Source organism: Danio rerio, chromosome 19 (genome assembly GCF_049306965.1).
Source record: "Danio rerio strain Tuebingen ecotype United States chromosome 19, GRCz12tu, whole genome shotgun sequence".
Lineage (NCBI taxonomy): Eukaryota > Metazoa > Chordata > Actinopteri > Cypriniformes > Danionidae > Danio > Danio rerio.
Genome location: NC_133194.1, coordinates 24736961 through 24754040, shown reverse-complemented (window position 1 = coordinate 24754040; position 17080 = coordinate 24736961). Strand labels below are relative to the sequence as shown.

Sequence of the window (17080 nt, the reverse complement as noted above, 5' to 3'; positions counted from 1 at the left end):
GGTCAGTAAATGTAGTCATATCCGGTATAATTCTCAGTGAGGAAGCTCTGCCTAGAAGTTAGCCTGTCCGCTTAGTCCACTCTAGTTTGGAGTCATAGATATTGACATGGTTTGGAGTAAACTTTTTAAACAGAATATTCATTGCACTAAAAAAGGATAAATTAGAAATAACTTTGACATTTTGCACGCTGATATAGACGCAAACGTTTTGTATCTTCATTAAAAAGTTGCACAGGTCAATAAAGGCCAAATATTTTTTTTAAAGTTATGGGATGACATTTCTGTTTGATTAAGATTAAAATATGTAATACATGATTTAGATTTTTTTAAACTATAAAATATTTATCTTTTTGTCAGAAGCTGATCTGTAATTTTTGGTTAATATTGTGACAGTGGCAGTTATGAGACATAAAAAAGCCCTTAAACTATGTAGTCTGTTAAAGACATTTCAGATGATTAATCCCTTGCATTATATTTTGCTATTTATTTATATTTATTTGTTTTTATTTTTATTATTTTGTTATTTTATTTATTTATTGTGGATGCTGTTGTTTGGACTTCCTAGTTGATTAAGATGTTGCTATGATTGGTTATTTGTTTCTTTCTGTATGTTCTTATGAGGAATTTTTAAAAAAATCTATCTTTAGTAAAGACATTTTTGTTTGTTTCAACTGGCACCTTTTTATCTATGTTTTACAGTATATCATTTACATAAAGTAGATCTGTGAGAAAGAAATTAGAGTAAAATATTAAAAAGCTCATATGAAATACACCTTTTGTATTAAAATAGATTTTTGTCAATATGGGTAATAATAACGGGTTTCAGTGAGGACATTTCTTTCCTGAAGGTTCTAAATGTAGGTATTTTTTAACATAAGAAATGAGAGTAAAATTAGCTTCAAATGTAAATTCAAATTAAACAAGCTCTTTTTTGCAATCAAAATGTTTTCTGTATTCTGCAAAACATAAAAAGTGATAAAAATAATATAATTAATAATAATACAAATAATGATGATAATGATAATAATAATAATAATAATAATAATAATAATAATAATAATAATAATAATAATAATAATAACTCATTTCCCAGTACTGCAGCTGGAAGGGCATCCGCTGCGTAAAACATATGCTGGGTAAGTTGCAGTTCATTCTGCTGAGTCGACCCCTGATAAAAAGGTACTAAGCTGAAGAAAAATCAGTGAATGAACAAATGAATTATCCTTTAAAATGCATGTTAAATTAAAGTCTTAATATGTCTACATATATCGTTATTACAGTGACTTAGACTCACTCTTTTTGCATTTGATCGAAATATTCTTGAAAAAATACTAATATATATATATATATATATATATATATATATATATATATATATATATATATATATATATATATATATATATATAGCTAAAACTACTGTAGTAGTAGCAGCAGCTTCAGTTGCACACGTGACTCAAATAGGAAGTGCATGATGTAGAGTGGGTGCTCCTCCGTTTACATGATCTTTATTGCCGAAACGGAACCCTGACTCTCTCTCCCTCCACAAACAAACTGCAAAGGGTCCAAAAGACAAAAACAAGGATAAACAACACACCTACTACATACAAAGCAAAGCACAATCGGTGAGTGTATTCTGAGATTTCACATAAACTCATTATAATTGCTGTTTTGTAAAAGCATGCCTTACCATTGGCGCGATTGTATGAATGCGTTGAATGTTCAAGTTCTAAATAGGTTTTTTCTTAATAACGTTCTTTAAACCAAGGGTAAGTTAGTTCTCTTATCAGAGATTAACACAGACATGTTTTCAGACTTTACAACACGCAGCATCGACTTATTCTCGATTTGTTGAAAGAACAAACTGAGAAATTATAAATATTTTAGTGTTCAGTCGGATATTTAAATTGTTAAAACCCAAACAAACAAGGCTTATCGGTCGATTTTATGCCATTATAACCAAATAACGTGCAACTGTTACCTGCTACGAAAAGCAACCGCGTGCACAAATGGGGCGTGGACATTTTGTTCATCGGTTATACAAGGTTAACGTTAACTAATAAATTGTCAGTTGACACAATATGTGACCTGACCTTGATTTATCCTAGTAAAGCTAGCAATGATATACATGACCTTTTACACCACTCTTCAACTATTATTTTTGTTCAAATTAATTCTACTCATCCAGCTTACTGCAACAGGTAATTTTACTTAACATTACCAATGAATCCACACACAATGAATCCACGTGTTTTATATATATATATATATATATATATATATATATATATATATATTGTAAGTGCTGCCTGTTACTGTTACCACAGTTCTATTGCTTTGTGTTTATTAGTTATAATAGGCAAAACCGAATTTGGTGTAAATTAACCATTTAACTAACTTACTACAGAACTAACTTAACCTAAAGTATACCAAGAATGTGTTTAGTAAATGTGAATGTTAAAAAAAGCTTAAGGTGAATACTGCTATAATCATGTAATACCAGTATCAAAACAATGGTCTCACAAATAACATATTTACCACAGTAAAATACTGTGAGGGATTATCCTTGTTGCACGTTAAGCTTAGCTGTGGACTACCATGCTATGGTTTTTATTACTAAAACATTTATTTGGCCTTTATTTGGAAGCGTGCTTCTCCAGATGGTTTAAAAAAACAAGCCAAGCCACTTTGATGCTCAATTATGGAGGACCTGCAAGACTTTGGTTCTTCTAGTGCAAGTGCTAAGACCATTGCTGCTGAACTCAGTGAGTATAACTTTTTACTTTGTTTTCAATCACCTAAAATCAAAACAAATAATTTTTAAAAGATGCACTTTGAACACAGAGAGAATATAGTTACTTTAAAATGTCTCTTACAGAAAAAAACACATGTAAAATAAACAGATTTTGGAACATATTCATGTGGGAAAATAAGCAAGTAATCAGATTTATTTTCACATGAAAATCTTCTAGAACTACACATTTCAAGTGTGTTTCTTGTGTGTTCTACATATGATTTGAACATATGAAGCTTATGAGACTCATCTTTTTCTGTAAAGCATAGGTCTCAGACTCATATCCTGGAGGGCCACTGCTCTGCACAGTTTTACTCCAACCCTATCAAACACGGCTGATTCAAATATTGAAGGTGTTTACAACTCTTTTGAACACCTCGATTATTTGGATCAGCTGTGTTGGATAGGGTTGGAACAAAACTGTGCAGAGCAGTGGCCCTCCAGGAACTGAGTTTGAGACCTATGCTGTAAAGGATATGTGTTTATTTAGACTTTTGTATGTATATATGTGCTGCTGGTGCTTAATTCAGCTATGTTGTTTAATGTCTTCCAGAGGATGATTTTTACTCCAAACTTGTTGATGACTTCCTTGGCGCTCATTATGGGGATCTGTTGGAGCTAGATGGAAAGAATTGGAAAAATCGCATGTTGGTGCAGATTGGGCTGTTGAGAGAAGAACAAGATGTTTCATGGGTTGATTTAATACAATGGCTCCAAAAGATTATCCCAATGTTTAAGTCTGCTGATTTCCGAAGCTTAATTGAGAGAAACACGACTACAGCTTTGAGCCTTACTGGAGATGCTAGAGAGAACTTTTTTGAGTCCGATGTCAACTTTGAATTTGTTGGACCTATATGTGATAGCATCGGAATCGGAAGAAGAGATTTGCTTGAAATGTCAGACCTTTCAGATCGTGCAAAATTAACTGCTCTCACAAATGGCCTAGTTCTGGAATTGACTAACTTTATTTCACGGGAGAAGTTAGACCCAGTCGTTTTAGTGTCCTGGATTCGTAACTTTGAGCCTTTATTTTGTAGTGATGGTAAGATCCAAAGGGCCTACAAGCTCCTACGTGGGAATCTCAGGATTTTCAGAATGCAGTACCGCAATAATCAGAGGAGCCGTAAGAGAAGCCGTGGATTGCTGGAAGAGTTTCTTCAGAGTCCGTTCGATCTTTCTCCTGAAGCTGATGCTGATGATGTTGAATACAGGAGGGTGGCAATGAACAAAGCACATCTGAAGAGAAAACGGCGCATGTATAAACATACTACTGCAATGAAGGATGAAGATGAACACTTCAATATTTCACAGATAGATGTTACTGTGAAAACACATGAGCCAATGCGGCATGAACCAATGCAGCATGAACCAAAGCAGCATGAGCCAAAGCAAATGCCTCATGCAATGTTTGTAAAAAAGGAACTGGGATCACAGACCCATCAATCCCAGAACCAAAATCCAGAGGAAGATACAAAAACCGACACAGGTGACAATGTCACGCTTCTTGATATCGCTGTCTTGTCTTGGCAAAAGATGGCAGGCATATATGGGGGACCAAATGAAGCTGCTAAGGTGGTTTCACTGGATCTACTTCAGAATCACTTTAATGCAATGCTGAAGAATGATGATGATCTGAGATCCCTTGATGAAAAAGTCAAAGCAAGCACTCATCCAATAGTCCCACCTTTGGATTTTCTGCGCTACATCTCCCAGTTTCTTTTTGAACTTATAGATGTAACTGAGCAGCAAATGATTTCGTTCGAAAAAGATATAGTGTTTACCACAGCCGAGAAACTCGGACGCGACAAGCACCCCAGATTCCAGACTTTTGTCAACTTCGAAGAGAGTGCTGTGACTCGTTACATTAATATGGCATCTGAAATGTTATGTCCAAGTGATGTGACCAACCCCAACTACCGCAGACTCTGGCTTGCCTTTTGCCTAGAGAGAAAAATCCCTTCAAGTCTGCCTATTTATCGGTCAAATCGTGTGATTAACTACTTCGAGGCAGCTGCTGGACTCATTCATCATCATGAAGAAGTTGCTTTATTTGTATCCGACCTGCAGCTTCTAAATAACAACTCAAGCATCCTGTTGGACAGCATCAATGCTGATGCAAACGATAAGACTTTGCAGACTCTGGTCTGTGTGGTTGCCATTATCTACCTCAAAGTCTTAGGTCCCTTTTGGCAACTCTTAAAGAGCGATGGAGAATATCCTTTTTTCAGTAGGTACATCTTTTGCCTCTATGACAAACTCCTGGAATGTTCGTTAGACACGAGTCGCCTTTTGCAACCGGAGAACTTTGTAAATGTATTCTTACAAGCTCCAATCCAAGAGGGGACTTTTGCAGGAGTATTCAGATTTTGCAGAGACAATGCTGACAACCAGTATGGTACTCTCTTGAAGACTTGTTTACAGAAGATGATGAAAGCCCTTGCAGCAGTAATGGAGGACAATCTGAAAGATTTCTTACCTGGCGGCAAACACTGCAAAGATCTGCCTGGGGATATAGCTGTTCAAATGGCAAACTGTACATTTTTACAGCTGATGGGGGAGTATCCCTTTGGTCACACATACCCATATAAGAAAAAACGGCCTGATAAAGCTGTCAACCAGACTGAGGGTTGCGCTTCTAAAGAGGCACAACAAGAACCTGCGTCTCAAAAGGTGTCAGATACACCTACATCACCAGCAGCCTCATTATCGCCTCAGAAAACCATTCAAATGCAGCAATGGATATCGAAACCCTACTCCATCATTGAAGGTGCAAATCTAAAAAAAATGAAAGCATCTAGACTAAAGCAAAGAGCTCAGGGGCACATTTATAGGAAAATGATTATTGGAACGATTTCAAAGTATGGCGGCCCATGTAAAAGCAAGCAAGATGTTGAACGATTGCTTCAAAAACTGGAAGGTGCCAGTCTAAATCATAAACGTGAGGTCATCCGCTCTGAGCTGAACTACCAGAAGAGCATTTCGGGTTCTAGAGATAAAAAGCTAAGTAACATTGGCTTCTCTTTGAATGACATGGTTTCTACATTGAAGGACGTCTTACCAAATGACAAAAGTATCGTTTCACCTTCAACTGAAAATGTGCTTGATCACTCAACAGACCCAAACTCAAGCATCGCCTCCAGACCCTAAAAGCACAGCAAATGGTCAGAAAAGTCAAACTGAAGAAAAATTGAACAGTACAATTGACATAAAAAAATATGTTTGGGACATGCTACAGGGAGAATTTTGAGTTTCACTGATTGTGTTGATGGAAATGTTGAATACAACCTACTTGCATTAGCTTCTGCTTTTTTATAGTAAAAAGATTTGTTCTCAGATGTTACTAACAGATTTGTTACTTTTGTTGTTGAAATTAGTGCAATAGTGCATTTTATTTTGTCAAAATAGTGCATTAGTTCATTTAGCGATTTTTTTTTTTATACATTTCTTTGATAGAACTTTCTTCACGAAATAAAAGCATTTTGCAGCCTACTTGTCCTGACTTTTATTAAATATTAGTTTTAATTTTATTAGTAATTATCAGCATTACTAATACAACAATAACTGGTAATACTAATTATATACTATTGATGTGCTATATTAAAATGTTTATATTTTGTTCTCTAGATATTAGAGTAGTACAATATATGTAATATTCTAGAGTTGTGTCAATATGAATTGAATAAAATTTGTTTTAAATTTTATTTTGCAAAAGTTCAGCATTCATTATAGATCTATTTACAGACACACAGTGCTGAGTAGATTATATAGAAATTATACTCTGTTCCTGATTACAGAATACACAATGGCTGATGTTAGTACCATTAAATAGGTTACTTTATTTAGGTAATGTATTCTGACTATTTGCAAATTAATGTTTCATATTGTTGTAAAAAAGGTAGAAAGAAATAATGTTTAAAGTTTTGTTTATTATTTTTTATCTTTATCGAAAATGCATTACACATTACACTAGACCAGTGATTGCAAAACTGGAATTAGCACAATGAGAACAGGAAGATTCATGATCATCGTTATCGTTTAATAAAAAATAAACAAACACTTAAGCACTACATATATACATACAGTTGAAGTCAGAATTATTAGCCCCCCTGTGTTTTCCCTTATTTTCTACCCCAATTTTTGTTTATTGGAGAGATAATTTTTTCAACACATTTTCAAACATAAAAGTTTAAATAACTCATTTCTAATGACTGCGTTATCTTTACCATGATGACAGTAAATAATATTTTGCTGGATAAATTTCAAGACACTTCTACACAGCTTAAAGTGGCATTTAAAGGCTTAACTAGGTTAATTAGGTTAACTAGGCAGGTTAGTGTAATTATGCAAGTTATTGTATAACGATGGTTTTTTCTCTTGACATATCAAAAATAGCTTAAAGGGGCTAATAGTTTTAAACTTAAAATGTTAAAAACTGCTTTTATTCTAGCTGAAATAAAACAAATAAGACTTTCTCTGAAAGAGAAAAAATATTACACATACTGTGAAAATGTCCTTGCTCAGTTAAACATAATTTGGGAAATATTTAAAAAAGAAGAAAAAAAAAATCAGGGGTGCTAATCATCAACTGTGTGTGTATATGTATGTATGTATGTATATATATATATATATATATATATATATATATATATATATATATATATATATATATATATATATATATTTCATAGTATACCTACAGGTCAGTTTGGCCATTAATTGATATCCGAATACTGAACATGCAAATGTGTTGTCATATATTTTTATAGAAACTATAATTTAATTACTTTACTTTTACTTTATTTATTATATTAACATCTACATGGTTGTTCTTTATTTTACAAATCTAAATGATCTGGCAAAGTAAGACATTTACAGTTTTTCTCAGTGGCTTTGCTTTGCTGTATTTCTCACAACACTATTTACATTTAACGCATTTCTCAAAACATATAGTAAAAACTGCAAAACCTAGCTGACAACCTGCAAAAGCGTGTTACTTGCTCAAAATGGATAGTTCATTCCTCAAAAGCAAGTATTCATGTCAATGAAAGTGTCAGTGTCATCAAGATGAAAAGTCCTGACACCTTTGTTTATGAACAAGATAGTCAAATGGTTTTGTCATGTTTTTTTTTTTTTTTTTTAATATCAGTTTACTCTGTACATTCTTCCAATGCAATTAAAGTCAGATTTTGGTGAAACTTCCTGAAAATGCTCAAGACAGCACTTTATATTATTTGCACAGCCATTTGAAAACCACAGTAAAGTTAGACATCACTGCATTTAGTGGGGTATCTGAGTAAAAGACACTGAATATGTATGTTTCACATTTTTACTGCATTTACTCATTACAATCCTAAATTATTCACAGCATTGTGCAAAAGGATAAATACACCCTTATTTACATTTAACTTGAGAGCGTAAATCCTTTATTAATATTAGAAAAGTATGATCATATAAATAATTTTACATATATCTATATTTTACAATGGACTTTTTACAATAATAGCAAACATCCACAACAGAGTTTTGGAAACAATGGAGATGTCTTTTATCCATCAAGTATTGATATTTACAGTTAAAATCAGAATTATTAAACCCCCTTTGAATTTTTCCTTTTTTTTAAAATATTTGCTATATGATGTTTAACATAGCAAGGACATTTTCATAGTATGTCTGATAATATTTTTTCCTCTGAAAAAAGTCTTAATTGTTTTATTTTAGCTAGAGTAAAAGCAGTTTTAAATTTTTTTAAAAACATTTTAAGACCAAAATTATTAGCCCCTTTAAGCAGTTTTTTTTTCCGATAGTCTACAGAACAAAGCATCGTTATACAATAACTTGCCTAATTACCCTAACCTGCATAGTTAACCTAATTAAACAAGTTAAGCCTTTAAATGTCACTTTAAGCTGTATAGAAGTGTCTTTTAAACATCTACTAAAATATTATTTACTGTCATCATGGAAAAGATAAAATAAATCAATTATTAGAAATGAGTTATTAAAACTATTATGAAGTTGGGGAAAACAATAAGGAAGGGGGGGGGGGGGTGGGCTAATAATTCAGGGGGTTAAATAATTCTGACTTCAGCTGTACATTAAATAGTTATCAACATTTAATTGAAACATTTAATTTCAGTTTGCTTTTTGTAGCTCAAAAATTAAACAAACTAACAAATGGTTATGTTCAATTAGAATTGACAGTCTCTGTTCAAGGCATTTGCCCCAACCTTCCCCATTATTCTACCTCTCAGATGGGATAGCGGGCCAAATCAAAGGTTACCATGGGCCAACTTAGACCCGTGGGCCCAAGTTTGGGCATCTCTGCTCTAAATGCAGCCTCCTATGTTTATGCTCAGTTATTTTTCAGGCAATGGCAATAACCTGTTACTTGCTACAAAAGTTAAATGAATGAACCTGCACATGGGAGCCTGAGAAAAATGCAAAATTTAGAAGAAAACTTTAGAAGGCACCCATACGGTTGGCACCCATAAGGTTTTTTGTATCTGACGTAATGTATACTATAACTTTAACTTTGTTTTCCAGACACATAAATGGCAGATACATGGTGGAATCATGCCATTGTCACACACATTCTTGTGGCCCTGTTTGGAATGGGCTCATGGATCTCTGTAGACTCAATATGGGTTGAGCTGCCAGTTGTCGTAGGAGTTCTACCTGAAGGTATACATTGGTTTAAGAGCATGAAAGCAATTTCTGTTTTACCCTGACATCTGTAGAACTTTAAAACATGTTCTTTCTTTACAGGATGGAATTTGCCTGCCTATATTTCAGTTCTGATTGCGTTTGGGAATTTGGGACCAGTGGTTGTCACTTTAACACACCACTTTGCTCCAGGATGGCTGAATGAGCGATTGGCCATCCACATCATACAAGCGCTAGCAGTGGTAGCATCCGCATTTCTTGCTCTATTTTGGTCCCAGGTGGCCATGGTCTCTGGAGAGCTTAGATCTGTCCCATTCCTGCTGCTTACTTTTATACTGTCATTATTCTGCTGCACTTCCAATGTCACCTTCTTACCCTTTATGTATCGGTACCCTCCACAATATATCCGGACGTTCTTTGTTGGACAAGGTCTCAGTGCACTCTTTCCTTGTGTGGTCGCTTTGGGACAGGGTGTAGGGAAACTAGAGTGCATTGAGAAATCCAATGGCACAGAAGCCCATTATCTCAAAGAAAACTTTCCAGCCCAAATTTTCTTTTGGATCTTGACTGTAATGCTTGTAATTTCGGCCACAAGTTTCCTAGCTCTGACATACAGAGTGGTCATTCAGGCTCCAGCAGAAGAAGCTCCAAAAGCTAAGCAGGAAATGGGGAACACGGAGGAAGAGACCCATCCTTTACAAAATGGAGATTCTCCAGTTTCTGAGGAGCAAGTCGAAGTTGAAAAACAGGCTCCCGTTGTGGCCTTCTGGACATCTCGCAATATCTACATGCTTCTTTTGCTGGGAATATCCAATGCGTTGACCAACGGTGTGTTGCCATCTGTACAGAGTTTCACCTGTCTTCCTTATGGCAACATGACCTTTCACCTTTCTGTCGTCTTGGGAAACATCGCAAACCCTTTGGCCTGCTTTGTGGCCATGTTTGTCATACTAAGGTAATTGAGCGTACTAAGGTAATTCCCATCTGAGTTCCTAGAGTACCCCATATTTACAAAATTGCATACTTTGAGTAGGTCTTACATTTGAAATGTTCTTCCCAAACTTCCCAACCATCAGAAAATTATGTTTTTTAATATCAATAGTAAGTAATTATTGTAAGTAATTATTGATATTGAGTAATATGAATGGAATTTGAATGTACTACATTCACTATGTAGTCATTATAAAATGACCTACAGTAACTGCTTCACATTCATTTATAAACTCTCTCATGTGGCCTCATGGGATAAGAATGTATGCATTAGGTGTGCACTTTAGAATCTCAACAAGAAATACAGTGGAGGGTCACCTGGGTACTTCACATCTACTGTTTTTGAATAATAGGATTTTTTTTTTTATTATTATTACTTGGCTCACATATTATTTTTTATATACACTACCTGACAAAAGTCTTGTCATCAATCCCAGTTGTAAGAGCAGCAAATGATAACTTGACTTCAAGTTCAGGTTGGAACAGTGGCAGAAAGTAGATTTTTCCTATCAATCATCTATTAACCTGCATCTCAGTCATCACAAATACTGCAGAAGACCTATTGGAACCTGTACGGACCCAAGATTCTCACAGAAATCAGTCAAGTTTGGTGAAGGAAAAGTCATGGTTTGGGGTTACAATCAGTATGGGGGCATGCGAGAGACCTGTGAGAGAGTGGATGGCAACATAAACAGCCTGAGGTATCAAGACATTTGTGCTGCGCAATTACATTTCAATCTACAGAAGAGGGCACTATCTTAAGAATATCGCTCCTACTTATACTCAGAAAGCAAAGAAGGTCAAGGTGCTCCAGGATTGGCCAGCCCAATTACCAGATATGAACGTTATTGAGCATGTCTGGGGTAAAATGTATGGGGAGGCATTAAAGATGAATCGAAAGAATCTTGATAAACTCTAGGAGTCCTGCAAGAACACTTTCTTTGTCATTCCGGATGACTTTATTAATATGTTATTTGAGCAATTGCAGAGATGTGTGGATGCAGTCCTCCAAGCTCATGGGAGTTATACACAATATCAATTATTTTTCCCCTGCACCATGACTTTATATTCTACACTGTACATTAATTCTGTTAAGTGACCAGACTTTTGTCTAAGCAAAGTCAGACCTTACTGTCCTAATTATATAATTCAAAATCAAGGCATGATTATTTCTATTTTCAGGCCTTTACCTTTCATTTAAGCCACTTCTGACACCAAGTGATTAACCAGAAGTCAAGTTATTATTTGTTGTTCATGAAACTTGGATAGGCAACAAGACTTTTGTCAGGTAGTGTTCTATATAATAGAGAATTCATCCTATGTTGTATGCAATTACAGACGCAACGTTAGATGCCCACTTCTGTATATCCTCAAATAGAGCACTTTAATCCATAGTGGATGTTGTCAAGTGCATTCATTCAATATTACAAATGCAAAACAATAACAAGTGTGCATCTATGAACTCCAGAAACATAGTTACCAAAAAAAAGATGTGTATGTACAGTTTGTTTATGTATGTCCGTCATGTTATTATTGTGTTCTGTGAACTGAATATTTAGACTTGAAATTAATGAAAGCTTTTATTACAGGTCCAGCGTTGGTCTTGGTATGATGTCAATAGGAGGCATTATTTTCGCTGCCTATCTCATGGCCTTGGCAGCATTAAGTCCCTGTCCACCACTTTTAGGAAGCCAGTTTGGAGTTGCTCTAGTGGTTAGTAAATGGGTTTTATTAATGAGTGGGAGAGGAACTTACTCAGAACGAAACAAAAAAAACATAAATGCATGTCCAGAAGACCGAATTTCATAATCGCTCATGTGATGTGTGCACAGGGAAGTTTGGATAGCACTTTATTTACAGTCCTCTTATTAACTTATAGTGAGTACATTTACTGGTTAATAAAAAGATATTAAAATGCAACCAAACCTGCATAAATATAAATTTGGTCCTATATATGTTTAAATGTGTGTATATATTATCAAATATATTTTCAGTGCTATTTAAAAAAGCAAAGGATTTTTTATAATAAAATAAATGCATAAAATATTAAAAATTATATGAAAGTATTTAAAAAAATTTTCAGAAATATTATATATAAATTTAAATTATACAAACATGAAATATATTTACATTTATACAACAGTTCTGTCTGGTTCTCGAATTTTGATTGGCTGATAGCCATGCGACATTCCGGAATAACAGCACTCATACAGCTTCCTCAACCTAAATAAACTCGCTACATATTGAAAAATATTGCTACTATTGGACAACATAATATACTTTTGAGGCTTTTTTAGGCAAGAATGTAGTTGTTTAGATTGCATCTATGCAGTTTATTTATAAGGATATAGTGCATATTTTAAATATTTATAATTTCTGAGATACAGTGCGTCGGCATCCATCAGCCTGTCATTGAGCAGAGCAATGATGGTTGAAGTTGTCCATCCACAAGATGATGACAGAGACTGCATAATAAGCCCTAAGAGGAGAAAAGATTGGCATATTTTAAAACTACAGCTGATCCAATGCAATCTTATGCCAATTCCTAACTTTTTGATTTAGTGGCTAATTCGTATGAACTCGTACAATCTAATTCATACAATTTAGTATGATTTGCGCATCACCAAATGACGGTTGGGTTTAGGGGTGGGGTTGATTGCCACACCTCCTTTTTAAAATAGTACATTTTCATACAGCTGAACTCGTATGAATTAGTACAAATAAGCCGCTAAACTGACAAAACGTAAAATACTGATGTTTTCTCGTGAGATCAGGCTGACTGAACAAAACATTAAAAAATTGGAGAGTGACATTCGAGGCTAATCTTGCTCTTTTTTATGTTGCAGTGCTGTATTTATACCATAGGAATTGTAGTGTATTTAGTGTGAGATGGGACTCACTTATCAGTAATGTATGTATTTTGTGTTTGCACACTCTTTCTATAACCCTGAGTTACTTTTTGGTTGGCCTTCTGTTTTTTTTTTTTTTTTTTTTTTCTCGAATGCGTCTCCTGTTTATTATAGTTACTGCAAACTAGTTTTGTAAAAAGAAAAACTAAAGAAATGCCTGCATGTGATTAGTGTTTTTTCGTTATCGCAAGCACAACAGTAATCTAGTGATTGCTTTGCTTGGGTTTTTTCAGGGTTAATTATTGTGATATCCTGATTGCAACAGAGAAATACTGAGAAATGTCTCTAGACTGATGGCATTACATGTTGTTCAGCCTTATAATCTAAAAATGTCAGCTAAATTACTTGTTTTGTCATAATTTTAGATATTTCTATAGAGAATCATTCAAATATTAGTTCTAAAGTGACGTCAGCCGCAGATGTGAATGAATGGCGGAAGAAAGTAGTTCTTCATACAAAAGGATTTTGAGACTCTCCGTGTTTGATTTATTTTTTTTTATGTACACGATTATGCCGTCAAACTGTTGAATAAATGCAATATCACACTTGTAGCAGTGCGATATTGCTCATATAAACCACTGTTTTCAGTGACTTATCTAATGAACCAAGTGTTACCTAGTTACCAAATTAACCTAGTTAAGGCTTTATACTTTAAGCTAAATACGATTTTTTTCCAAAACAACTAGTGAAATAACATGTGCTGTCAACATGGCAAAGACAAAAGAAATCAGTTATTAGAACTAAGTTGTTAGAACTATTATGTCCTGATATTTATTAAAAAATAAAATACACATGTATTATGATTCTCATCATTCCCTTCATTCTCTTCCCTCTCCATTTAGATTTTGTCCTGGATCGTCTTCACCGGACTGTTCTCATACCTCAAAGTGGTGGTTGGGACTCTTCTTCATGAAGCAGGACATGCAGCTTTGCTCTGGTGTGGAGTCTTCATTCAGGCCGGTTCTCTCATAGGAGCTCTCACAATGTTCCCTATGGTCAGTGTGTATCAGGTCTTCCAGCGAGCACGGGACTGCACAGATGTTTGCAGTTAAACTTAATATACAATACTTGATTTTATGTTCACTCCAGGAATTTTGTAACAGATATTTCTTCATAGGGTAAACTAAGAAATGGCAAAACCATCAAAGCAAAATGCCTTCAAAGGACATTTCAAGTTAATGCCTTAATCACCATGAGGTGACACTAAGAATGTGGAGAATATGTGGTTTATACACTTTTGAGTGTGAACATTTTAATCTAGACTAAAGGAAAGATTGTTTTCATGCACTAAGATAAGAAATGTGTGGTTGGAAATGAAAGCAGGTCTAATTGCACAAGTCGGAAATCCTCAATATCAGGATGTCAGCAATTATACACTACTGTATATGCAAGTAAAAAGACTCTTATTATATGTTTTATCTGTGTATTGTAGTAATATGCATAACATTTGAGTATTCCCAACAGCAAGCTAATTGCTGTTGAGGAACACAAATCCGGTAAGTTTACAATGTTCCAATACAAAAAACTAAATGTTTTGTGGTTTTGTCGACCACAAGCAAAAATCTGTATCGTCACATTCCAAAGTGAATGACACACACAACTTCGTCTTTCTGTTTAAATTGAGCAAATTGCTAGTTTTTAATGCACAAGCTGAAATGAACGTGTCAAACTTGTCATATCTGCCATGAATGATGCTGTGATGTTACACTTTTTTACATTTAATTAGCTGTTTCTTGTTTTAGATTTGAGGCCAGTATACAGCAGGGAAAATAAGTATTGAACACATCACCACTTTTCTCATAAAAAATATGTCTAAAGGTGCCGTTCACTTGAAATTTTACCCAGATGTTGGTAACAACCAAAGAAATTCATATATGCAACGAAAACATATCTAATTAGTTTACAAATTAAGTTATGCATAATAAAATGAAGTGAAAAAGTATTAAACACATGAAGGAAGGGAGGTGTACAAAGGGAGTAAAAGCCCAGACAGCAGCTGAAATCTCTTAGTGGTTATTCTGCAACCCTCTGGTTTTCCTCATCGATCAATAATATTAGTTTCTTCAGTCCAACATTATCAGGATGATGAAGATGAAACCAGAGTGGACATTTCAGCAAGACAATGATGCAAAACACAGCCAAGGAAACTCTCAAATGCTTTTGGAGAAAGAAAAGCAAGCCATAGAATAACCCAGCCAATCACCTGACTTGAATCCAATATAAAATACAAATTAAAGATCAGATTTGATAGACGAGACCCATAGAACCATGACATTTTTTCACTCTTTTGAAGTCTGTGAAAAAAATCCCACCTGAGCAATTCGTATGACTTCATTCTCAATATAAGAGGCATCCTTAAGCTGCCATCACCAAAAAAGCCTTTTATATAAAGTATTAAATACGTTTCAGTAGTTCAGTACTTTCTCCTTGTGTCATTTTATTGTTATTACACATATTTTTCCTGATTTGTTTTTGTTTTGTTTAATTTTTGTTTGTGCTGTTTGGGTTTTACCAAAATCTTGTTCAATTCCATGTCAACAGCTCCTTTAGAAAGATTATCCCCAGGAAAAAAAAACATTACGTGTTCAAAATTTATTTTCCGCACTGTATTAATCAAAATGAATCTCGTACTTCAGATGCTGCTTTAAGAATGTTCAATGTGTAATTATTATTATTATTATTATTATTATGCTATTATTATTAATCATTATTAAACATATTGACAATTAGTCGTGCCACTAATTGTATAGATTTAGAACAACCTTAACAAAAGAATTGTGAGTTTTGAAGTGAGCACTAACTGCATTCCTGACATCTCTAATGAAAGTTTTTTATTAAACTCTGCTGCATTACACTTTAATTGTAGTACCATAATTGCATTGCCTTTTGAATATGAAGAATGTCCCTTAGGTCTTTATTGACAATTAGGCTGGAAATATGGCACCATATAAATTATATGCTGTTTTGAATGTGTTTTTTTTTTCATTGTTTTTATGCATTAAATCTGAGCTTTGTGAGCAAATTTTCTTTTGTCAACAGAAATGTTGTGAATGTGATATATAATAACAATATAAAGCTTATCACTCTTGAAATTTCATTTACCGCGTTTCCTTGCATGTGTTTAGTCAATTAACCATGATCATTTAGTACAGCAGCTATTTTTGTTATTTGTAATATTGGGTTAAAATCTAGCGCTAAAGGGATAGTTCACTCAAAAATGAAAATTCTGTCATTTTCTAAGCCTTGACATGTTTAAAACCTTTTTTGAGTTCCTTCTGTTGAAAGAAGATATTTTGAAGAATGCTGGTTTCTCCTACCTATTGACTTTGATAACTATATAGACTCACCGGCCACTTTATTAGGTACTTACTAGTACTGTGTTGGACCCCCTTTTGTCTTCAGAACTGCCTTAATTCTTTGTGGCATAGATTCAACAAGGTACTGGAAATATTCTTCAGAGATTTTTGTCCCTACTGACATGAAAGCGTCACGCAGTTTCTGCAGATTTGTCGGCTGCACATCCATGATATGACTCTCCCGTTCCACTTAACACATCCCAAAGGTGCTCTATTGGGTTTAGGTCTGGTGACTGTGGGGGCCATTTGAGTACAGTGAACTCATTGTCATGTTCAAGAAACCAATCTGAGATGATTTGCGCTCCTGCTGGAAGTAGCCATTAGAAGATGTGGTCACTGTGGTTATAAAGGGATGGACATGGTCAGCAACA

The 17080-nt window shown here is 34.5% G+C and overlaps 1 protein-coding gene across 2 annotated transcripts; it reads left to right on the top strand.

Moving 5' to 3' along the window:
- Nucleotides 1–1484: 1484 nt before the first annotated feature.
- slc52a2 (solute carrier family 52 member 2) lies at nucleotides 1485–14764 on the top strand. 2 transcript variants are annotated; one of them, NM_199656.2, is made up of 5 exons: nucleotides 1507–1625; nucleotides 9335–9472; nucleotides 9557–10409; nucleotides 12034–12157; nucleotides 14196–14764. In NM_199656.2, the coding sequence occupies exons 2-5, from the start codon at nucleotides 9343–9345 to the stop codon at nucleotides 14403–14405; spliced, it is 1317 nt and encodes a 438-aa protein (NP_955950.2). In that variant the 5' UTR covers nucleotides 1507–1625; nucleotides 9335–9342; the 3' UTR covers nucleotides 14406–14764. The 2 variants fall into 2 exon arrangements, with proteins under 2 accessions (XP_073786673.1, NP_955950.2); XM_073930572.1 differs by lacking the exons at nucleotides 9335–9472; nucleotides 9557–10409; nucleotides 12034–12157; nucleotides 14196–14764 and adding exons at nucleotides 2648–2765; nucleotides 3348–6283 and having other exon boundaries at nucleotides 1485–1625.
- The last annotated feature ends 2316 nt before the right edge of the window (nucleotides 14765–17080 follow it).

Excerpts from the sequence above, each read along its gene's own strand:
- slc52a2 (XM_073930572.1), top strand. The coding sequence starts at position 2,702 with ATGGAGGACCTGCAAGACTTTGGTTCTTCTAGTGCAAGTGCTAAGACC. Across the intron at positions 2,766-3,347 it reads GACCATTGCTGCTGAACTCA|AGGATGATTTTTACTCCAAA; the intron begins GTGAGTATAACT and ends AATGTCTTCCAG.